Source organism: Neoarius graeffei, chromosome 7 (genome assembly GCF_027579695.1).
Source record: "Neoarius graeffei isolate fNeoGra1 chromosome 7, fNeoGra1.pri, whole genome shotgun sequence".
NCBI lineage: Eukaryota > Metazoa > Chordata > Actinopteri > Siluriformes > Ariidae > Neoarius > Neoarius graeffei.
Window position 1 is genome coordinate 44732562 of NC_083575.1, and position 25486 is coordinate 44758047.

The 25486-nt window shown below is 41.3% G+C and overlaps 1 protein-coding gene across 1 annotated transcript; it reads left to right on the forward strand.

The window, feature by feature from the left end:
* The first annotated feature begins 491 nt into the window (after positions 1-491).
* Positions 492-1844, forward strand: noto (notochord homeobox). The gene is made up of 3 exons (XM_060924953.1): positions 492-870; positions 950-1137; positions 1644-1844. The coding sequence occupies exons 1-3, from the start codon at positions 492-494 to the stop codon at positions 1842-1844; spliced, it is 768 nt and encodes a 255-aa protein (XP_060780936.1).
* Positions 1845-25486: the final 23642 nt, after the last annotated feature.

A 25486-nucleotide genomic window follows, 5' to 3' on the forward strand; every position in this document is an offset into this window, starting at 1 on the left:
GGCGTCCTTTGATTCCCGAGAGCCGAAATAAAATGATTTGGGAACATCAATGGCGTCTCTCAGCTGCACCGGGAGCTTCTGACTCGCACAGCCATGCAGGAATTTGTACTAAATCTGGACCCCCCGCTCCTCATCTCCCGACCCCTTTTCTGTGTTCCCGGGCTACCTCCGGGGGCATATAGTGGAAAGAGCCATTAGGATATTTGACAATCTCAGCTTGTTACAACTCCATCAGTTAATTGGATCCCTTGTAGCGCCGCTCGTTTGACTCATCTGCTGCTTTGAAAGACAAAAGCGCGAAAGGGGGTCGCTGACACCTCGCACTCCTGGGCGTGTATAAAAGAGCCGTGGCCTCTCCTGGTTCATCACTCCACTTCCACTCCTCCTCTCCACACAAGCCTGAGAGTAGGAACAGAGAGCCACGGATAACTTCCTGCTTTATTTTCTTTCCATTCACTTCATTTCTGCAAAACTCAGCTCAAGAGGAAAGCATGCAGATGTTCCCTGCACGGCCTCACGGACCCTACGGATGTTCAGTGCGTCCACAGGCTTCTCTCCAGCCGGACTACAGCAGCAGTTCATGTCTGGCCACAGCTGCAAAACCCAGCGCGGGGAAATCGTTCACCATTGACGCTCTTCTCGCCAAACCTGACAACACCGAAAACACCAAGACGAGTCTATTTCAGGGCTCATTAAACCCTGCGCCAGCACCACCAGGTCTCTTTCTGCACGCCGGACACATGTGTCCTTCTCCATTTCCTCACTACCTGTACAGCCCGGCTGTGATGCACACACAATCCAGCTTTCCAGTGTACTGCTGTCCGCCCTACGGATACCAGACAACATGCCCAGGAACTGTTTACGCACAAGGTAAGCATGGAGATGTTTAACTAAGGTTAACAAAAGGTTATTGTGAGATGCACAACTCAAACGTTCTGCCATTCTCCAGGTGCCACACCGTCTAAAGCAGGAGTTCACTCGCACTACAAGCACAAAGGCGGGAAATCAAAGCGGATGCGCACAAGTTTCACTTCCGAGCAGCTGTCCCGCTTGGAGAAGGAGTTTGCGCGCCAGCAGTACATGGTGGGATCAGAGCGCTTCCTGCTTGCATCCGCACTCCAGCTCACCGAGGCGCAGGTAAACAGTGGATCCAATGTCTTTCGCTAATAATAATCTCATCTCATCTCATTATCTGTAGCCGCTTTATCCTGTTCTACAGGGTCGCAGGCAAGCTGGAGCCTATCCCAGCTGACTACGGGCGAGAGGTGGGGTACACCCTGGACAAGTCGCCAGGTCATCACAGGGCTGACACATAGACACAGACAACCATTCACACTCACATTCACACCTACGGTCAATTTAGAGTCACCAGTTAACCTAACCTGCATGTCTTTGGACTGTGGGGGAAACCGGAGCACCCGGAGGAAACCCACACGGACACGGGGAGAACATGCAAACTCCACACAGAAAGGCCCTCGCTGGCCACGGGGCTCGAACCCAGAACCTTCTTGCTGTGAGGTGACAGCGCTAACCACTACACCACCGTTCTGCCATAATAATAATAATAATAATAATAATCCTACACTAAGTAACGGAGAAATATCAACACATTAAACCTTTTTTTTTTTTGTCTTTTTGTCCAGGTCAAAGTTTGGTTCCAGAACAGGCGCATCAAGTGGAGAAAGCAGAGTCTTGAGCAACAGCAGGCCAAACTGGCCAAACTGGGACTCGTGGTTCCGCCAAAAAGCCCCGGATCTCAAGGCCGTGAGGATGAAGGAGACGAGGACGAGCACGATTTCACAGAGGACTCTGATGTTGACATTGATGACTCCCTGCACGCCTGAGCCACTTTACAGTGACTTTACCAGGCAGCCAACACTGCTTTGTGTACATATTTGGAATGCTACATATTTTGTAGTACCACTTTTTGTATAAAAAAAATCCAATATATTTAAGTAATACATAGCTATATATTTAAGACTCTGTATTATTGCTCTTATCAGAGTACAATTCATTTCCTTTGTACATGTTTGTATGGATGAAATAAACTGAATACAGTATATATATATTTTAAAATGAACAATTAGTAGAATTTTTTTGTTGTGGATATGGGGCTTTGTTGAGACATGGTGATGAAGTCTGAAGTTATATAGGGAAGCATAAACGTTACAATGCTGTGGATTATCAACTGTTAGATAAATGAATAACAAATATAAAAGATCAAAATCAAATCGCCAAGCTGTTCTGTCTTATGACTGCACAGTGTTTAAATATTGCATGAAACAAAAAAGGTGCAATATGATCAGGATAAAGGACAAAGAAGTTACTTTAAGATAAATGGACAAAAAAGGTGTAATAGCTTATAGTGCATTTAAAGAAATGTGTGTTTAACTCATGATTTACTTCATAAATCAGATCTGGACATGGAATCTGATCTTAACTGTTATTATCATTATATTATACAAAGCAGGCTTTTTTTGTAAGGGCTTAACAGGTTTCATTTAGTAGAAATGTAAAAGCATCTACAAATTGAACAATTTCCATCGAATGTTCTTTGAGAATGTTAGTTTTGACTATCTAAAAATATGACTTGGAAAAGAATAAAAACAGTGACCGAGGAGATACAAAACATTAAACAGTGGAAATTTTAATCATGTCATAAGCTTTAAGTTTAATAAATTTAAATTTAAGTTAAATAAACTCATAGTCAAAAACTCATAAGAGCAATTAAGACACCAAGTCCTTTGGTGATCATTTATGATTAAAGCAATAATTAAGACCAGAAATATTTTAGTTTAAAGCCAGAACATTTATGAGACATTTAGCATACTGATTAAAAATTCAGCAGGTGACTGATAGCATCCTGGTCACAAAATCATGAAAAAGCTTGAAACAACCTTGTCTTTTTTCTTCATCATTGCTCTCCACTATATTTGGCTCAGTATCCATCCACTCTCCTGTGGAAAGCTTTGGAACAGATTGCAGATTAAAGTCGGTGAAAGCTATGTGAGTAATACAAACTGAAGCCATCTTAGGTTTCTATCAAGTACTGAGTTATGGGAATATGACAAATAGCCCTGTGAGCTGAATCGTCAGAGACAGCCAGAGGTAGTGATAATCTAAATCACAGCTGTGGGAGTCACAGAAAGTGCTGCCTCTCTGGCACCAAGCAGATTGATTCATTTTACAGAGAAATAACATGTGTCTCCCCTTCAGAGACAGAGCCTTTTAGGCATGGTGCTGTCCTCCTCTTGTGTTTTCTCTGTAGCACACTGAAGCACGCTAAAGCCCGTTAGCATGGTGGCTTTGTGCAGCCATAGACCTGACGATAGTGATTAGTTTGGATTAGTAATCCTTCACTGAGAACACAGCCATTATTAGTTAACACACTTGTCACAATGTTTCTTTTCTGCTCTCTTAATCCAGTTAATCCTTAAAGGCAAAACTACAGATATGCTGAACCATCGAAATAATGGTGAATTTCAGATACAGAACAATAAAATAAACAAGTGAGAATAATTTAAACAAATTGATCAACTTTATGAGCTTCGTTTGGTGAACCAGGGGTCACACATGCTTAGAAAAAGGATTCTTCAAAGGTTCCTAAATGGATTTACTTGGTACTTTGCTGATAGTGAAGCACTCTGTTGTAGAGTCCAAGCAGGAGCACAACTGAAGATCATTTATGCATCATAGATTTGAACTTTTTCAAGAACATATAGTTCAGAGTACAACCCCGATTCCAAAAAAGTTGGGACAAAGTACAAATTGTAAATAAAAACAGAATGCAATAATTTACAAATCTCAAAAACTGATATTGTATTCACAATAGAACATAGACAACATATCAAATGTCAAAAGTGAGACATTTTGAAATTTCATGCCAAATATTGGCCCATTTGAAATTTCATGACAGCAACACATCTCAAAAAAGTTGGGACAGGGGCAATAAGAGGCTGGAAAAGTTAAAGGTACAAAAAAGGAACAGCTGGAGGACCAAATTGCAACTCATTAGGTCAATTGGCAATAGGTCATTAACATGACTGGGTATAAAAAGAGCATCTTGGAGTGGCAGCGGCTCTCAGAAGTAAAGATGGGAAGAGGATCACCAATCCCCCTAATTCTGCACCGACAAATAGTGGAGCAATATCAGAAAGGAGTTCAACAGTGTAAAATTGCAAAGAGTTTGAACATATCATCATCTACAGTGCATAATATCATCAAAGGATTCAGAGAATCTGGAAGAATCTCTGTGCGTAAGGGTCAAGGCCGGAAAACCATACTGGGTGCCCGTGATCTTCGGGCCCTTAGACGGCACTGCATCACATACAGGCATGCTTCTGTATTGGAAATCACAAAATGGGCTCAGGAATATTTCCAGAGAACATTATCTGTGAACACAATTCACCGTGCCATCCGCTGTTGCCAGCTAAAACTCTATAGTTCAAAGAAGAAGCCGTATCTAAACATGATCCAGAAGCGCAGACGTCTTCTCTGGGCCAAGGCTCATTTAAAATGGACTGTGGCAAAGTGGAAAACTGTTCTGTGGTCAGACGAATCAAAATTTGAAGTTCTTTATGGAAATCAGGGACTTCGTGCCATTCGGACTAAAGAGGAGAAGGACGACCCAAGTTGTTATCAGCGCTTAGTTCAGAAGCCTGCATCTCTGATGGCATGGGGTTGCATTAGTGCATGTGGCATGGGCAGCTTACACATCTGGAAAGACACCATCAATGCTGAAAGATATATCCAGGTTCTAGAGCAACATATGCTCCCATCCAGACGACGTCTCTTTCAGGGAAGACCTTGCATTTTCCAACATGACAATGCCAAACCACATACTGCATCAATTACAGCATCATGGCTGCGTAGAAGAAGGGTCCGGGTACTGAACTGGCCAGCCTGCAGTCCAGATCTTTCACCCATAGAAAAGATTTGGCGCATCATAAAACAGAAGATACGACAAAAAAGACCTAAGACAGGTGAGCAACTAGAATCCTACATTAGACGAGAATGGGTTAACATTCCTATCCCTAAACTTGAGCAACTTGTCTCCTCAGTCCCCAGATGTTTACAGACTGTTGTAAAGAGAAAAGGGGATGTCTCACAGTGGTAAACATGGCCTTGTCCCAACTTTTTTGAGATGTGTTGTTGTCATGAAATTTAAAATCACCTAATTTTTCTCTTTAAATGATACATTTTCTCAGTTTAAACATTTGATATGTCATTTATGTTCTATTCTGAATAAAATATGGAATTTTGAAACTTCCACATCATTGCATTCCGTTTTTATTTACAATTTGTACTTTGTCCCAACTTTTTTGGAATTGGGGTTGTACATCAATAGACAGAAGTCCAGCCTTTATCTGTACCTAACCAACATTTTACAGTAAGACTAACTTACTAATACATACTAAAACTACATTTTGATGCATTTTAATACATCATAAACCACTAGTTCTCAAAGTAGGGTTCAGGTACCCAAGGGGTCTGTGAATTAATTATTATAATAATGTTATTATGATGTATTTTTGAGTTCTTATAATTAATAACCAATTTGGCTGAACACATGAATTGGATGGATTTAATCCAAAAGTCAATGACTCATAAATAAGTAGCCTATAAAATGTCAAGTTGGACCTAATGTGTCCTGTTATTGGAAACTTTAGGAATAAACATGTTCGATGATTGCAATAAATAGCCAAAATATCAGGGTACACATTTTAAATAGTTGGATTATATTCATAAAATAAATTTGTGAAATTTATTTTATGGATAAAGGGACCATAATTCATCCATAATTTATGAAGAATTTATTTAGGCTTAGATACATAGAGGATATTACATAGTTGCATGAAGACATGAAGTTTATCTTCAAATGGTGAATATATTCACAAGTGAGTGAAGTGAAGGAGTGAAAATATTTTCAACACAAGAAGATAAACTTCTATGTTCGCACCACTGTATAATGTTCTTTATATTATATGGACACATCCACAAAAAAATACCCAAGTTAATCAAAAATAATTTTAATTTTGAACCAGCTTGCCATTTTGACAATGCTTGTCAAGTCAGCAGGAAAACACTGGGAATGATGTCATGGTAGTGAAGATATCAGAAAATATGTCACTCAGATCCACAATGTATTTTGTATGAAAAATGCAAGTTTTTCAACAAGACAAAGAAAGAAAGAATGAAAGCACAACTTTATTCATCACACACTTGTGAAATTCCTCTCTGCATTTAACCCATCTGAAGCAGTGAACACACATGCACACACACATGAGCAATGAGCACACAAACATACCCAGAGCAGTGGGCAGCTATGCTAACAGCGCCCAGGGAGCAGTTTGGAGTTAGGTGCCTCACTCAAGGGCACCTCAGCCCAAGGCCGTCCCATATTAACCTAACTGCATGTCTTCGGACTGTGGGGGAAACCGGAGCACCCAGAGGAAACCCACGCAGACACAGGGAGAACATGCAAACTCCACGCAGAAAGGCCCCCACCGGCCACTGGGCTCGAACCCAGAACCCAGAACCTTGCTGTGAGGCGACTGTGGACACTTACACCACCGTGCCGCCAATAAACATCATATCTTCAAGATAAACATTATATCTTCAAGCCAACGCGTGATGTTCTTTTTATTATATAGACACATTCACAAATAAAAAGTACCCAAATTTATCAAAACAATTCATCAATATCTTCACAAGTGACATATAGAGAATACATACATACAAGACACTTTTTCAATGGAATAAAAACATGTATTCTATTCCCTTCTAGCGGGTTTCATTCATTTGGTTTGATAGCATGCAATATTATTTGCATATCGCTTATATATATATATATATATATATATATATATATATATATATATATATATATATATATATATATATATATATATATACAACCCCAATTCCAAAAAAGTTGGGACAAAGTACAGATTGTAAATAAAAACGGAATGCAATAATTTACAAATCTCAAAAACTGATATTGTATTCACAATAGAACATAGACAACATATCAAATGTCAAAAGTGAGACATTTTGAAATTTCATCCCAAATATTGGCTCATTTGAAATTTCATGACAGCAACACATCTCAAAAAAGTTGGGACAGGGGCAATAAGAGGCTGGAAAAGTTAAAGGTACAAAAAAGGAACAGCTGGAGGACCAAATTGCAACTCATTAGGTCAATTGGCAATAGGTCATTAACATGACTGGGTATAAAAAGAGCATCTTGGAGTGGCAGCGGCTCTCAGAAGTAAAGATGGGAAGAAGATCACCAATCCCCCTAATTCTGCGCCGACAAATAGTGAAGCAATATCAGAAAGGAGTTTGACAGTGTAAAATTGCAAAGAGTTTGAACATATCATCATCTACAGTGCATAATATCATCAAAAGATTCAGAGAATCTGGAAGAATCTCTGTGCGTAAGGGTCAAGGCCGGAAAACCATACTGGGTGCCCGTGATCTTCGGGCCCTTAGACGGCACTGCATCACATACAGGCATGCTTCTGTATTGGAAATCACAAAATGGGCTCAGGAATATTTCCAGAGAACATTATCTGTGAACACAATTCACCGTCCCAGCCGCCGTTGCCAGCTAAAACTCTATAGTTCAAAGAAGAAGCCGTATCTAAACACGATCCAGAAGCACAGACGTCTTCTCTGGGCCAAGGCTCATTTAAAATGGACTGTGGCAAAGTGGAAAATTGTTCTGTGGTCAGATGAATCAAAATTTGAAGTTCTTTATGGAAATCAGGGACGCCGTGTCATTCGGACGAAAGAGGAGAAGGACAACCCAAGTTGTTATCAGCGCTCAGTTCAGAAGCCTGCATCTCTGATGGTATGGGGTTGCATTAGTGCGTGTGGCATGGGCAGCTTACACATCTGGAAAGACACCATCAATGCTGAAAGGTATATCCAGGTTCTAGAGCAACATATGCTCCCATCCAGACGACGTCTCTTTCAGGGAAGACCTTGCATTTTCCAACATGACAATGCCAAACCACATACTGCATCAATTACAGCATCATGGCTGCGTAGAAGAAGGGTCCGGGTACTGAACTGGCCAGCCTGCAGTCCAGATCTTTCACCCATAGAAAACATTTGGCACATCATAAAACGGAAGATACGACAAAAAAGACCTAAGACAGTTGAGCAACTAGAATCCTACATTAGACAAGAATGCGTTAACATTCCTATCCCTAAACTTGAGCAACTTGTCTCCTCAGTCCCCAGACGTTTACAGACTGTTGTAAAGAGAAAAGGGGATGTCTCACAGTGGTAAACATGGCCTTGTCCCAACTTTTTTGAGATGTGTTGTTGTCATGAAATTTAAAATCACCTAATTTTTCTCTTTAAATGATACATTTTCTCAGTTTAAACATTTGATATGTCATCTATGTTCTATTCTGAATAAAATATGGAATTTTGAAACTTCCACATCATTGCATTCTGTTTTTATTTACAATTTGTACTTTGTCCCAACTTTTTTGGAATCGGGGTTGTATATATATATATATATATATATATATATATATATATATATATATAGACACAAAATGTTAATGGGAAATATACCTCTCATATTTTTCATATGAGCTATATCCGGGACATGGAGAACCAAAACCATGACATATTTAAATAATATTGTCTGGCTTTTTTTCGTGGTATATCAGATATATTCCATTCAGTTAGCATGATATGAATGAGTCAAAGACGAGTTCAATATATACCATGATATACCATGAAAAAAGCCAGCTATTATTATTATTATTATTATTATTATTATTATTATACATGCAAATTCCTTTGGGTATTCAATGCGTCTTTCTCTTTCAAAATTCTCTCAAAATCTTCCATATGTAATGAAGCAAACCGTGTGGCCATGTTTGTTTACAAATTGTCACAGTCGCTCGCTAGTGTGGAAGTTTTAAGTCTCTGATGTGTGACATCATGTTGTCTTGACAACCATGCAATATCGTAAACCATATTCCACGCTCATTCTCCACTGGGTAGAGTGATGTAATACACATCTTATATATATCTTTTATTGAATTGCAACAGTACAATACAATGGACAGCCCAGGCAGCAACGCTGATATATATGTGTGTGTGTGTGTGTGTGTGTGTGTCAGTAACAGCATTGAGAGCACCAACTTGAAACAGCCTCCAAACATGGCCACTCTAAACTGCAATTCCCAAGAGTCTCAGTGCCCCCTGTCTCCTGCATATTAATATCACCTGTGTCTCATTTCCTCGTCAATTAGCTCCACTACTTAAACCCCTCTCTCAGTCGCTCCAGTTGCGAAGTATCATTCAGTGATTCTCTCCCGTCATACCAAGCTGTTTGCTTTCTGCCTGTCTTCATGATTTCTCAACTTTGTTTACATTCTCTTCGACCTCGTCTTCTCTCCTTGTGTACGCTGCTCTGTCTGCCGATTGCTCGACCCCTGCCCATGACTCTGACTACAGTTCTTGCCCTCCAATTTGGCTTTGTTTTCAGGTTGTGTCACCCGTTCTCCCCTGTGCCTGCATCCATAAGTGCCTGCACCCTGACAGGATCCTTCATCTCTATGGATGCAGCAAACGAGGTGAAGCAGATTGCGCTGAACGATCAAGGGCACCTCTTAGTAGAACATCAGCAGATGTTTTCCAATCTCAACATCAGGATGGCACAGCTTGCTGCCGTGATGTCGCAGGCCCTCGTAACACACCCCGAATCCTTCACAAGCTCCACCAAGCTTCTCTTATTACCTGAGAAATACGCCAATGCGCCCAACTGTAAGGGATTTCTGCTCCAGTGCTCCATGCACTCACCAGTATCACCAAAGAACAGAAAATTGCAAAGTTCCTTTCATTATTAACGGGAAAGGTGCTACAATGGGTGAGAGCCATTTAGGAGCTTGGAGACGAGCACATTACATCATATGACCATTTCCTTGAATTATTTAAACGAGTTTTCGATCACAAACCAGAAGGTATTGAAGTCAGTAAAAGTCTACTGACTATCAAGCAGGCTGCAAGAAGAGTCATGGAATATGCTCTGGATGGACTTCCAAACCCTCGCTCCCAACAGAGGCTGGAACAAGCCCTCTCTTAAGGCGGTTTTTCACCAAGGTTTATGCCCTGAAGTGCTAAGTGAGCTCGTGTGTAGAGATGAACACTTCACACTGGATTCCCTCATAGATCTTGCCATAAGGCTGGACCACTTACTCCATAGCCAACCGTCTCTAAAGGGGACAACCATGCCTGTTCCTACTGCCCACGCGCCTACACCCATGGAGGTTTCACAAACTCATGTAAAGCGCTCAGAACAAAAAAGGAGGAGGCGAGAAGGCCTATGTTTTTACTGTGGGGATCCTAATCACCCCATTTCCCAGTGCCCCATTCATCCTCCTTGTACTGGCTCAGCTGAAGCCTCATCCAGCCTGGCAAGTTCCCTGATACCCCTTAAAGCAGGGGTGTCAAACCTGATCCATAAAGGGCCGTGTGGCTGCAGGTTTTCATTCCAGCCATGCAGCAGCACCCTGATTTGGCTTATTCAATCAACTGACACACCCACCCTTTAATCAAGGGTGGGTGTGGCTGCAAGTATTTGACTGTGTGAAGACAGTTCAGTTGATTGAATGAGCCAAGTCAGGTGTGCTGCTGCATGGCTGGAATGAAAACCTGCAGCCACAAGGCCCTTTATGGATCAGGTTTGACACCCCTGCCTTAAAGCAAAAGCTTTCAAAATACCTGTTATACTGAAGCTATCTTCCTCAACACACATGCTTTCTGCGTTTGTTGATTCAGGGGCAGAGGGGAGCTTCATTGACAGCTTGATCGTCCAGAGGTTCAATCTGCCCACTAACTCCCTACAGAGACCATTCAGCATCAGAACCATCAACAGAGGTCCAATAGGGAGCGGACTCTTCACCACTCGTACTTCTCCACTGCACATTCAGATGGGAGCTCTCCATTCCAACCTCATCTCACTCTTGGTCACTTCCACAGCACATCATGACATCATTCTGGGCTATCCATGGCTGCAGCTACATGATCCATTAATCTCCTGGCAAAGTAAGGATATTCTCCAGTAGTCACCCACATGTTTTCAGAGCTGCCTCCTTCTTCCCCAACTGACTCTCTCCTCCACATCTGTGGAGCATCCCCAGCCTGACTCATTAGAGAAAGTTCCCGAATTCTACATGGACTTGAAAGAGGTCTTCAGTAAGGGTAAGGATTGTGGCCTACCTCCACACCGTACGTATGACTGTGCCATCTTCTATCAGGCACTTCTCCACCATGTAACTGTATTTATCCTCTGTCCCAGAACGAGCAAGCAGCTATGGAGAATTATGTTCAGGAGGCTCTGAAGCAGGGTTACATCCACCCTTCCACATCACCTGCCTCAGCTGGCTTCTTCTTCATACAAAGGGGACGGTCTCTGACCTTGCATTGATAACCAGGGCCTCAACCAAATCTCAGTGAAATATCCCTATCCTCTTCCACTGGTGCCCTCAGCCCTGAAACAACTACATACGGCCAAGATCTTTACCAAGCTGGACCTATGTAGCACCTACAACTTGATCCAAGTCCGAGAAGGGGACGAATGGAAAATGGCTTTCAGCACTACCGCCGGCCATTTTGAGTACCAGGTGATGCCACATGGCCTCTCTTTGGCACCAAGTGTGTTCCAATGCCTGATTAATGACATGCTCCGAGGCTTGTTGGGAAGATATGTCATGGCCTACATAGACGACATCCTGATATACTCTCCAGATGAAGAAAGCCATCTCGGACACATCAGATCGGTACTCGCCCGTCTCCTGAAGAATCACCTGTATGTCAAGGCCAAGAAATGTGAATACCACACACGTCAAATCTCCTTTTGGGGGTATATCATCAGTGCAGAGGGAGTCAGCATGGATCAATCTAAAGTGTCCGTCATCACATCCTGGCCAGTACCTGCCTCAATCAAGGAACTTCAGCGTTTTCTGGGATTCGCCAACTTCATCGCTTCATTAGGAACTTTAGCACGATTACAGCACTGCTGACTTCCCTCTTAAAGAAAGCACCCTGACACCTCCAATAGACTCATACAGCTGAAGAAGCCTTTGAGAAGCTCAAGACAGCATTCACCACTGCCTCATACTTCAACATCCCGATCCAGCCAGACCATTCACTGTTGAACTAGACGCCTCCAAGACTGGTGTGGGAGGTGTTCTTTCTCAGCGTTTTGGGGAGAAACCCAAGCTCCACCCAGTACCGTTCTTTTCTAAGAAGCTCACACTTGCCGAGATGAACTATGATATTGGCAACAGAGAATTATTAGCCATTAAGTTAGCCCTGGAGGAGTGGAGACACTGGCTGGAGGGGGCCACGCATCCTTTTGTCATCCTCACAGACCACAAGAACCTCGAGTATCTCAATAAAGCGAAATGGCTCAACCCACACCAAGCCCGATGGGCGTTATTCTTCACACATTTCTGCTTCACGATGTCCTATCATCCAGGCACTAAGAACACCAAGGCTGATGCCTTGTCCAGGATTCACAGCTCCTCTCCTCACAACCCCAAACCACATCCCATCCTAGCACCCAGTTGCTTTGTTCAAACCATCACTTGGGACTTAGACCAGGAAATCAAAGATTCTCAGCCTCAGACACCTCCGGAGAACTGCCCCTCTGGTCTCTTGTATGTCCCTAACCACCTCAGAGGCAGACTCATCACATGGGCACACACATCTCCTGCCACCAGTCACCCGAGTAGCCATTGCACACACCAGCTGGAGAATATGTTGATGGAGATTAACCACTTCATCTCCTCATGTGCAGAGTACACCTAGGCCAAGGTACCACGTACCCCACCCACCAGAAAGTTATGTCCCCTCCTGGTACCCCAAAGACCCTGATCCCACCTGGCCGTTGACTTCATCACTGACCTGCCATCGTCCCAGGGTAACACAGCCATCCTGGTTATTATAGACAGATTTTCCAAGGCTCTTCAACTCATCCCACTATCTGGTAACCCTATAGCTTTCCAAACCACAGAGCTAATCTTTCAGCACACATTCAGATACTTTGGCATCCCAGAGGACATTGTTAGTGATCATGGTCCTCAGTTCATCTACTGACTCTGGTCCTACTTCATGGAATGATTGGGAGTCTCAGTAAGCCTCACATCTGGTTACCACCCACAGTCGAATGGTCAGGTGGAATGGGCCAATCAGGAAATGAGGTGTTTTCTGTGGATTTTCTGCGTGAGGAACCAGGGGGACTGGGCACTATTCCTCCCATGGGCCGAGTATGCACAGAATTCTCTCAAGCACTCAGCAACACAACTAACCCCATTTCAGTGCATACTTGGTGAGGAAAGTCTACAAGAGACAGTTTGGCAAGGGGAGTAGCTCCAAACAGTTCTTAAAAAGCCCTGGCTGATGGGAGAGGAGTGGTAGCAGGTGTGGGAGTGCCGCTTCAGGAAATGGCCTTCAGCAAGGCAGGACTGAATTCCTGTCCTGGAGCCGGCATGGAAGTCCCACAATCTAAGGCAAAGATGGACTGGACTGTGACAAATATCATCCACAATGCTGAATCTGTACATGGAAATGAAGCTAAATGAAGTTACTAGAACAGTGATCTACATTTCACATGGCTTTAGAGATGAAAAAGCCTATTAGGGGAGCACTATCAGGAAAAGCATCCACTATTTCATTATTCTCCCCTTTCAGCGGGTACTTGTAACAGCTCTGTAAAACATGCAGAGAGAGGGGGAATAAAGGAGCATATGTGGAGTATGGGGTGTTAAAATGCCTATAAAAGGAATTACACATATTAATTAGACATTAATATGATTTTTATATTCTATTGCATGTTCACTGTGTCCATTTACATCTCCTGCTTTCTTGGTGTGTGTGTGTGTGTGTGTGTGTGTGTGTGTGTGTGTGTGTGTGTGTGTGTGTGTGTGTGTGTGTGAGTGAGACTATGTATAAACAAAGCATCTCTGACATGATCTAGTGTAATTCACAACAGACTGAGAGTTTTAAGGGGGACATCCTGAGAAAAACCACAGGAACAACAAGAAAGGGGAGTGGAGCTCACCCGCCCAATTAGTGGTTGTTCCTCTATACTCCCTCCAATGTGTTTCAATCTGTACCCCCTACAGTCAGCATTAGCACTATGGCTCATCACTTCACCACTGCATCATATTCTAATGTGACAAATTCTCAGATAAAACTGATCTTTCTTTAACATTCTGGAAAACAGAGTGAAATATCTAGATGGAGTGCAAAGATTTACCATAGCATCTCTCTCTCTCTCTCTCTCTCTCTCTCTCTCTCTCACACACACACACACACACACACACACACACACACACACACACACACAAATTGTGATTATTAATTTAGCATATTGAGTAATTTGTAAGGACCAGCTAGCAAAACATTGCTATACTTTATTCAACATCATGCCTTACAGAATAGTAAACATTTATTTGGCCTTCCCAAAAGGCAAGAGGCATTCTTTCAGTCATATAAAAACATCATCAAGACTATGTTGTGGAGGCTATTTTTAAACGTTTAAAACCGACCTACGTGATTGTAAAAGTCTGGTCTGGTGTTTGCATTTTATTTGCGAGAGCACTACCCTGCCACTCAATCTGACGGTCATTAGCATTCATTACTAACGTTTGAAGTAGAAGAGGGCCATTGTGTTTTTGTGAAGGGTTTCGTATGGGACACACAATGACTTCTAACGCGCCCTGAGGCGCCTGAAAAGAGCAGAAGGAGAGGCCTGGACTAAACGAGCACTTTATGCTAATGCAACATCCCGTGTAACTTTTCAATGAAGCCGTTTTTTACTCTCAGGAAATTGAGTCGTTCCTGTTGAGAGAGAGAGAGAGAGAGAGAGAGAGAGAGAGAGAGAGAATTCCAACAAAGCTAAAATAAAACCTAAAACAGACTTACAAAACAGAAAGTCCAATAAAAAAGATGGCGGCAATAATGCGACATCAATAATATGACGTTATTATAGTAGCTATGCACTGCACAAAACCTAGTGTCTGTGTGTGTGTGTGTGTGTGTGTGTGTGTGTGTGTGTGTGTGTGTGTGTGTGTGTGTGTGTGTGCGTGTGTGTGTGTGCAGGTGGAAAGCTTCTTCGTTTGACGCACAGGTGTCAGTAGTAGAGTTGTTAACGACTTTTCCCAGCTCGTTCATGGCGAGTGAAAACCAGCAGCTAGCTAAGGAGAACAGATTAGCTGAACACACAGAGTTAATGTGAAACAATGTAGCCAATTACTTTATTTTAATGAATGGAGGTGCGAGCACGTCACTGGACACCTCTTTTTTTTCTTCTTCTTCTACTTCCTCCTCTTATTATTTTTTTAAACAGGTTCAGCTGACTGCTGCATCCTCTTGCTTTGTGTCTCTTTTCTCCTTGCTATCATCATCATCATCATTATTATTGGTCTGTATTTATTGCTATGATGAAAAATAAGTCCAGATAACAAGGTATCAAGCTGTTTCCTATCAGCTTCCGTGTAAACGGTGCCTGACAAAACCCTGAGTGATTTTTTTTTCAGCGTGTTTATCAGTAAACAGCTATTGCTATTAGCATTGTAGCCTACATCTCAGAAATAAAGCTACCATGTTGAACTATTTCATGTCACTAGGTAGGTATCACTTGTAAAATGGCAATGGTGTAAGTTTTGCACCTTGTGTGTGTGTGTGTATATATATATATATATATATATATATATATATATATATATATATATATATATACACACACACACACACACACAGTAGAGCGGCAGCTACAATTATCGTCAGTCCATAATTATCGACACCTTTTCAGATTTACCAATAAAAATTTTTTTTACAAAGGTGAGTTTCAGTTCACGGTACAGTGGTGTAGTGGTTAGCACTGTCACCTCACAGCAAGAAGGCCCTGGGTTCGAGCCCAGTGGCAGGCGAGGGCTTTTCTGTGTGGAGTTTGCATGTTCTCCCCGTGTCTGCGTGGGTTTCCTCCGGGTGCTCCAGTTTCCCCCACAGTCCAAAGACATGCAGGTTAGGCTCTAAATTGACCGTAGGTGTGAATGTGAGTGTGAATGATTGTCTGTCTCTGTGTGTCAGCCCTGCAATAACCTGGCGACTTGTCCAGGGTGTACCCCGCCTCTCGCCCATAGTCAGCTGGGATAGGCTCCAGCTTGCCTGCGACCCTGTAGGACAGGATAAGCAGCTACAGATAATGGATGGATGGAGTTTCATTTCAATTACAACAGTTATTATTGGTTAATTAATCAACCGGAAGACCCCCGTCACCCTGATGACACAGCTTGTTACCTGAGATGGATTTTTTTTTAGCATGATCAACAATTTGAGGAAAACCCGGATGTTATCATCACAGGTAAGCATGGTGGAAAGATCATGGACATGTTTTTATTTATCAAATTCACCGATATTTCATGATATCCTTGTCGAAACCTACTTTGTTTCTTATTCTTGCATTTGACAGTCGCCATTTTGTATCTAAACACATGTTTTAGAAGTCACGTGAGGTGTCAATAATTGTTGGGTTTCATGTGATGTCACATCTGCCTAATTAGTTATTCAAAATTTTAAGCTCAGTACGAAGAAGGTGCATTGCTCGCATGAAAAATGCCTTATGCTTGTGTTGCTCTAGGTTGTTCGAATCGATCAAACCATGAAACTGATAAGTTTCTTCAGGGTTCCCTGTGAACTAATAAAAAAGGGTGAATGAACACAGGATTTCACAAAAAGACATTGGGAAAGGTGGCTTTTGAACCTCTGACTGAAACTGAAGGGATCTGAGTCGAAGCATGCTCAAGTTTGCAGTGATTACTTCGTGAAAGGTTTGTATATCCCGCTCAGCTATGTCATTAGTGTTTTCCAAGTACTTTTCTTGCTGTGTCATTATTTTACGATACTTTTTTTTAGTCACGAAGCACTAAAGTCTCCAGCTGTTTCATTGTTTACTCCTCACAAAGTCCATATGCATGAAGGTCACGACAAAATTCTTACCCAGCCATACAGTTACAATGTGCCATGATCACTTCTCTGTCTTGTTTAACAAGACCCAGGTCTTTAAAGGGGTTTCTGATGATCTTTGTGAATGATTTACCTGAGAAATAAGAGCCAACACAAGTGAGAATCAAGCAAACTGTTCGTTTGCACTTCAACTTGCAGCGCTTCATTGTAAAGATGCGAATGGAAAGCTTTAAAAAAACATACTTACACGGGCAAAAACAATACAGGATTCATTCAGCAGCAACTTGATATCGAGATCCTTTACCCAGCCACATACAAAAAAGTTGTAAGCCTCCATACTCTTCCACGCTTTCGTCTGTTTTGCGGTGTAGAAGGACGTCTGCAACACCAGATAGTTCGAGATGTCAGGGAACTCGACTGAAGGGTAGTTTTCAAGCTCGTATAACAAATCCTTCTTTCCCAGACTGTAGGGGTCGATTCCATTGCACATAGCAATCTTCTGAATGTATCTAAAGCGAGCAGTGGCTTCTAGATTACAAGCGTACTCTGATAAGTTATCACTAGTTGTTTGCACTACGGCAGCCGTTTAGACCACCAGCTATTTCACTTCCAGTAAAACCGCTAAGAAAAGTCACGTGACTTAAACCCAGCAATAGTGATCACTTTCACTGGTGTTCACCATTATTGACACCCTGTGGAATTAAGTGACATTTACAACTGTTATGGATTGATCTTTCTGTAACATTGTTGAAGTAGATGAAGTACTTAAAAAATAAGTGCTGTGATTTATAATAATTTTTTTCTGATTCATAACAGAATGGAATGCTTATAGAGTATTTGGAATCCTATTGCAATAAATTGAATTAGACCAGAATTAAAATCCTAGCATATAGAAACTACATGCTTGAAATATTCAGATTTTTCTGTTCCATTTGGGGGGAAAAAATAAAAAATATATAATATCCATCACGAATATATCTTCGTGATATATTTATATAAAAGATGTTTTTTGTTACCTCTAGGTTGGATTAGTGTAATGCCTTACTGTCTGGATGTTTCAGTAAGTGCATAAACAAGCTCCAGTTAGTTCAAAATGCAGCAGCAAGAGTCCTTACTAGAACTAGAAAATATGACCACATCACCCCTGTCTTATCCACACTGCATTGGCTCCCAATCAAATTTCGTATTGATTATAAAATACTATTATTGACCTTTAAAGCACTGAATGGTCTCTCACCACAGTACCTGAGCAAACTTCTGGTTCTTTATGGCCTGCCACTCAAAAGGTGCAGGCTATCTGCTGGTACCCCATATAGTGAAGGCTACATCAGGGGGCAGAGCCTTTTCTTACAAAGCCCCACAGTTATGGAACAGCCTTCCAAGTAGTGTTCGGGAATCGGACACAGTCTCAGCTTTTAAGTCTCCGCTGAAAACATATCTGTTTAGTCAAGCCTTTTGTTAATGTTGTTTATGAGGTAAAGGAGTAGATCTGGAAGGTCCTCAGACATAGTGTTTTGGTAAACTCTATGTCTGAGGACCCCCCAATCCTGAGATTTGAGATGCTGACCTCTTCTGCTCCTCAGACCTGCCTGATCCATCCTGGTGCCCTGTGTCTGGTTGGAGTCTTATCACATCACTCCTGTGGAGGACTGCCCCATATGGACAGTTGAAAGTCACACTTGGAAGACACTCTGGACACTTACAGTAATGCTTTTATAGCTGAGGACTACAGTTGACTTGCTAACTTTAGGACTGCAGTTGCCATGAACAGTTTTGCACTCAAGTTTCCATCAATGAAGAGTTATAACATCAACGAAACTGACTTCATGTTAAAACTTTTAATGTTATAGTCATGCTGTATGTTGTTGCCCAAATGAGGATGGGTTCCCTTTTGAATCTGGTTCCAAGGTTTCTTCCTCATGTCGTCTGAGGGAGTTTTTCCTTGCCACAGTCACCATAGGCTTGCTCATTGGGGATAGATTAGGGATAAAATTAGCTCATGTTTTAATTCATTCAAATTCTGTAAAGCTGCTTTGCAACAATGTCTATTGTTAAAAGCACTATACAAATAAACTTGACTTGAATTTTTGTACTAAATATAAGTCTGTGTAAACAAATTTTAAATAAAAACTATTTTTTTGTTAATACCACATACCGATTATTTTTTATAAATAATCATCTGGATGTCGAGAATTCTGGAATGGTGTTGATAACTGTGGACAAAGGTGTTGATAATTGTGGAACAGTGTTGTGATCTGATACACTAAGTAATTGGGAATCAACTCTTTTTTTTCCAGTGGAAGTTTGAGTAATTATTCATGCACAATTTACATATTGAAAGTCTTTTCTACTTTTGCAATGGCCAAAAGATTGTTAAGGTGTTGATAATTGTAGCTGCCACGCTACTGCATCTCAAAGTATTGTATATTCTGTATTCATTACATGTGAAGTGAAATATTTCAAGGCTTTTTGTTTTAATTTTGATTATTATAGCTTATAGCTAATGAAAATTAGAAATCCAGCATCTCAAAATATTAGAATATTTCACTTCGAGTTTGAGTAAAACAGTATAAATCCTGTGTATCTCTTGGTCTAGTTCGGTACATGCAACCACAATCATGGGGAAGACTGCTGACTTGACAGTTGTCCAGAAGACGATCATCGACACCCTCCACAAGGAGGGTAAGCCACAGAAGGTCACTGCTGAAAAGGTTGGCTGGAAAAGGTGCACAAGCAACAGGGATGATCGCAGCATTGAGAGGATTGTCAAGAAAAGTCAATTCAAGAACTTGGGAGAACTTCACAAGGAGTGGACTGAGGCTGGTGTCAGTGCATCAAGAGCCACCATGCACAGATGTCTGCAGGAAAGGGGCTACAACTGTCGCATTCCTAATATGAAGCCACTCCTGAACCAGGGACAACGTCCAAAGCATCTTACCTGGGCTAAGGAGAGAAAAAACTGCCTATTCAATAATATTTTAAATTTAAAATATTCCAATATTTTGATATGCACATGTGTGTGTGTGTGTGTGTGTGTGTGTGTGTGTGTGTGTAATATATGGTGTCATAGTTTACTTGTTTACGGTACATTATATGCAACTACAGTGGTGCTTGGAAGTTTGTGAACCCTTTAGAATTTTCTATATTTCTGCATAAATATGACCTAAAACAACATCAGATTTTCACACAAGTCCTAAAAGTAGATAAAGAGAACCCAGTTAAACAAATGAGACAAAAATATTATACTTGGTCATTTATTTATTGAGGAAAATGATCCAATATTACATATCTGTGAGTGGCAAAAGTATGTGAACCTTTGCTTTCAGTATCTGGTGTGACCCCCTTGTGCAGCAATAACTGCAACTAAACGTTTGCGGTAACTGTTGATCAGTCCTGCACACCGGCTTGGAGGAATTTTAGCCCATTCCTCCATACAGAACAGCTTCAACTCTGGGATGTTGGTGGGTTTCCTCACATGAACTGCTCGCTTCAGGTCCTTCCACAACATTTCCATTGGATTAAGGTCAGGACTTTGACTTGGCCATTCCAAAACATTAACTTTATTCTTCTTTAACCATTCTTTGGTAGAACAACTTGTGTGCTTAGGGTCATTGTCTTGCTGCATGAGCTGCCTTCTCTTGAGATTCAGTTCATGGACAGATGTCCTGACATTTTTCCTCTAGAATTCACTGGTATCATCCAGAATTCATTGTTCCATCAATGATGACAAGCCGTCCTGGCCCAGATGCAGCAAAACAGGCCCAAACCATGATACTACTGCCACCATGTTTCACAGATGGGATAAGGTTCTTATGTTGGAATGCAGTGTTTTCCTTTCTCCAAACATAATGCTTCTCATTTAAACCAAAAATTTCTATTTTGGTCTCATCCATCCACAAAATATTTTTCCAATAACCTTCTGGCTTGTCCACGTGATCTTTAGCAAACTGCAGACGAGCAGCAATGTTCTTTTTGGAGAGCAGTGGCTTTCTCCTTGCAACCCTGCCATGCACACCATTGTTGTTCAGTGTTCTCCTGATGGTGGACTCATGAACATTAACATTAGTCAATGTGAGAGAGGCCTTCAGTTGCTAAGAAGTTACCCTGGGGTCCTTTATGACCTCTCCGACTATTACACGCTTTGATCTTGGAGTGATCTTTCTTGGTCGACCACTCCTGGGGAGGGTAACAATGGTCTTGAATTTCCTCCATTTGTACACAATCTGTCTGACTGTAGATTGGTGGAGTCCAAACTCTTTACAGATGGGTTTGTAACCTTTTCCAACCTGATGAGCATGAACAGCGCTTTTTCTGAGGTCCTCAGAAATCTCCTTTGTTCATGCCATGATACACTTCCACAAACATGTGTTGTGAAGCTCAGACTTTGATAGATCCCCGTTCTTTAAATAAAACAGGGTGCCCGCTCACACCTGATTGTCATCCCATTGATTGAAAACACCTGACTCTAATTTCACCTTCAAATTAACTGCTAATCCTAGAGGTTCACATACTTTTGCCACTCACAGATATGTAATATTGGATCATTTTCCTCAATAAATAAATGACCAAGTATAATATTTTTGTCTCATTTGTTTAACTGGGTTCTCTTTATCTACTTTTAGGACTTTGTGTGAAAATCTGATGATGTTTTAGGTCATATTTATGCAGAAATATAGAAAATTCTAAAGGGTTCACAAACTTTCAAGCACCACTGTATGCAGGTTATACAACAAAAGATGCACCAGTAATTGGACAACTCATTTAAAAGGCTCATATCCAAAGAGAAAACCTTGATAATAGCTAAGTCTAATTATATGAAGTTTTTAAAATGATCTTTCAAGATACTAAGTACAGCTAAATGTGAATCTCTTCCATGGCTTCCTGTTATGGGCACAAATTTGCCTAAGTTTGAACTAGTTCTACGCTGTCCAAAACGGATAGCCTACTCTTAAAGTCTTTAAAGAATAAAGGTCAAATGTAGAATTCTGTTCAGTTGTCCCTTTGGAAATAACCCTGAAATATTTTGTGTAGAACCTAGAAACCCATCCATCCATTATCTGTAGCTGCTTATCCTGTACAGGGTCACAGGCAAGCTGGAGCCTATCCCAGCTAACTAAAGTACACCCTGGACAAGTCACCTGGTCATCGCAGGGCTAACACAAACAGCCATTCACATCTACAGTCAATTTAGAGCCACCAATTAGCCTAACCTGCATGTCTTTGGACTGTGGGGGGAAACCAGAGCACCCGGGGAGGACATGCAAACTCCACGCAGAAAGGCCCTCATTGGCCGCTGGGCTCGAAGCCAGAACCTTCTTGCTGTGAGATGACATTGCTAACCACTACACCACCCTAACCAAGAAACCCAAGAAGGTAGAAAGATTAGGAAGATAAGAACCCTTAAATATCCAAAGAATCATTTGAAGAATTATTTTTCTACAAACTCCATTTCTAGAAAAGTTGGGATGTTTTCCAAAATGCAATAAAAAACAAAAATCTGTGATTTGTTTTAAAATTCTTGTGGACCTTTACTTAACTGACAAAAGTACAAAGAAAAGATTTTCAACAGTTTTACTGACCAACTTAATTGTATTTTGTAAAAGACGTTAGAATTTGATGACTGCAACACAATCAAAAAAAGTTGGAACAGAGGCATTATTACCATTGTGTTATGTCACTTTTCCTTTAATAACACTTTTTAATCATATAGGAACTGAGGATACTCACTGTTGCAGTTTTGCAATTCTCGCTTGATACAAGACTGAAACTATTCAACAGTTAGTGGTCGCCGTTGTCTGGAACTATATATATAAACTATTAGGGATAGATAGGAAACTCCTGTGGATGTTCTATCAGTCTGTGGTCGCCAGTGTCCTGTTTTACACCGTGGTGTGCTGGGGGGGCAGCATATCCAAGAAGGACACATCCAGGCTGGACAAACTGATCAGGCGGGCCGGCTCTGTGGTCGGCATGAAGCTGGACTCTCTGGTGACGGTGGCAGAGAAGAGGACTATGGACAAACTATTGAACATCATGGACGATGCCAGTCACCCTCTGCACACCGTCATCAGCAACCAGAGGAGCCTGTTCAGTGACAGAATGCTCCTTCCCAAGTGCAGGACGAACAGACTCATAAACTCCTTTGTCCCTCACGCCATCAGACTGTACAACTCCTCTCTGGGGGGGAGGAGGGGGAACAGGAGGACAGAGGACGGGAAGGAGCAGTAGCCTAGCCTAACAATAAGCAATACCAGACAATGTCCAATATAATGTGCAATATAAAGTGCAATCTTTCCTGCTCCCCCCTCCCCACACACACATACACACACTTACCCTAACCCCACTTCTCCCCCCTTTCCCCCTTCCTCTCTTCCCCATATCTTATACTTTTATATTTGTATATGTAAATACTTAATTTATTTTAACTTATCTAGAAGTTTTCTCTATTTCTTTTCTCTGTTTATCTGTAATGATGCTGCTGGGATCTTAATTTCCCTGAGGGAACCCTCCCAAAGGGATCAGTAAAGTTTTATCTAATCTAATCTATAGTGTGTGTGTGTGTGTGTGTGTGTGTGTGTGTGTGTGTGTGTGTGTGTGTGTGTGTGTGTGTGTGTGTGTGTGTGTACGAATAATTCTACAATAGTGTTTTAAAAAATTGAACCTGTCAAGATAATACACTTTTGCTTTCTCGTGCTTCCAAAACACCTGCACCAATCCAAAATTTAAACTTTATATTCTGCTGTACTAAAGTGGTCCACATGGGGGCGCTAGAGCATTTACATTCGGTTTCCTGCGGCAATAAGTCCATGGTTTCGTGTCACTAATAGTTTAGGACACCTGAACATATACTTTAAATTGGAATTCCTCTGAATTATTGTAGTTCCTTTTGAGACTCTGTAATGCATAACAGGTACACAACACTCTTTGTCTTTACACGAGAAAGATTATTTTACATTTACATTAGATTTTTTGATAGATGTTTTCATCCAAGCTAACTTATAAGTGAAGCAGAATGAAATCCAACCATACGACTGAGTAGTTCTCCATGGCTCTCTGACGATCCTGAGATTTAAACTCACAACCTAATCAGAAACACTGAAGTGATCATTGTATACGTCATATTTTCTTTCACCTTAAAATTTTATTCAACATAAAGAGGGATAATTCACCATAAGAGATAAGGACACTCATATACAACATTTCATTTTTATCACTAAACACCAGCTCATATGTTTAATCTTGATAGTTATCTGAGAAGAGAAATGCATACCATAAATAAGTAGTGCTGAAATTCACTCCAGAATGATTGGGGGGGGAGAACAAAAGTGCATACATAAATTGAATAGCACTTGCCAGTTTGAACATACATGACCAGCCAAAGTCACTTGGAACAATTTAGATCTACTCTAATCAGAAAAAGCCTAATGCTTTACCACTCTAAACAGGCACTTGTAGCACACCACATAATTATGTTTTACAGTTAATAATAGCACTACACTGTCTCTGAGTCTTTATCTATATGCTTAAAGGGTTTACACTCCAAATGTGCCTGTCATTAATTTAGAGCCCCATTAGGATCTGAGAGCAACCAGTTAATAAATTCCACAAAGATTATTATTATTATTATTATTATTATTATTATTATTATTATTATTATTTAATTGCCATTCTGTATTTTAAAAGGGTTCATCCAAATCACCAACCACTGATTTTGTGTTTGTGCAAACAATTTGGATGTTAATTTGAATGCATGTTTTGGGCCATTAAAGATTCATTTGTAGTCAAGTCTTAACTTCCTGGCAGAGACAACTAAGAATTGAGGTAAAATATCCTAACACTACATGGAATTTATGAAGACATTAATATTGACAAGAGCCCCTGAACATCATGCAGCTGCCACACAATGCCAAAATATCAAATGATCCACCTCTATATCATACAGTGTCTCTCAGAGCTTTTTCTTGTATGTACTCCACATTTTGTACCAAACATCTCATATCTCATCTCATTGTCTGCTTTATCCTGTTCTACAAGGTCGCAGGCAAGCTGGAGCCTATCCCAGCTCACTATGGGCGAAAGGCGGGGTACACCCTGGACAAGTTGCCAGGTCATCACAGGGCTGACACATAGACACAGACAACCATTCACACTCACATTCACACCTACAGTCAATTTAGAGTCACCAGTTAACCTAACCTGCATGTCTTTGGACTGTGGGGGAAACCGGAGCACCCGGAGGAAACCCACGCGGACACGGGGAGAACATGCAAACTCCGCACAGAAAGGCCCTCGCCGGCCATGGGGCTCGAACCCGGACCTTCTTGCTGTGAGGCGACAGTGCTAACCACTACACCACCGTGCCGCCCTGTACCAAACATGCAAGTTTGATTTTGGTCTTATCTGACCATGATGTATGATTTCAACTGTAGCTCCAACGAGTCTTGGTGACGTTCAGACAGTGTGCTTTCAGGGATGTTCATGA

Coding starts and splice junctions, on each gene's coding strand:
- noto (XM_060924953.1), top strand. CDS start 492: ATGCAGATGTTCCCTGCACGGCCTCACGGACCCTACGGATGTTCAGTG. Junction 871..949: donor AGGAACTGTTTACGCACAAG/GTAAGCATGGAG, acceptor GCCATTCTCCAG/GTGCCACACCGTCTAAAGCA. Junction 1,138..1,643: donor TCCAGCTCACCGAGGCGCAG/GTAAACAGTGGA, acceptor CTTTTTGTCCAG/GTCAAAGTTTGGTTCCAGAA.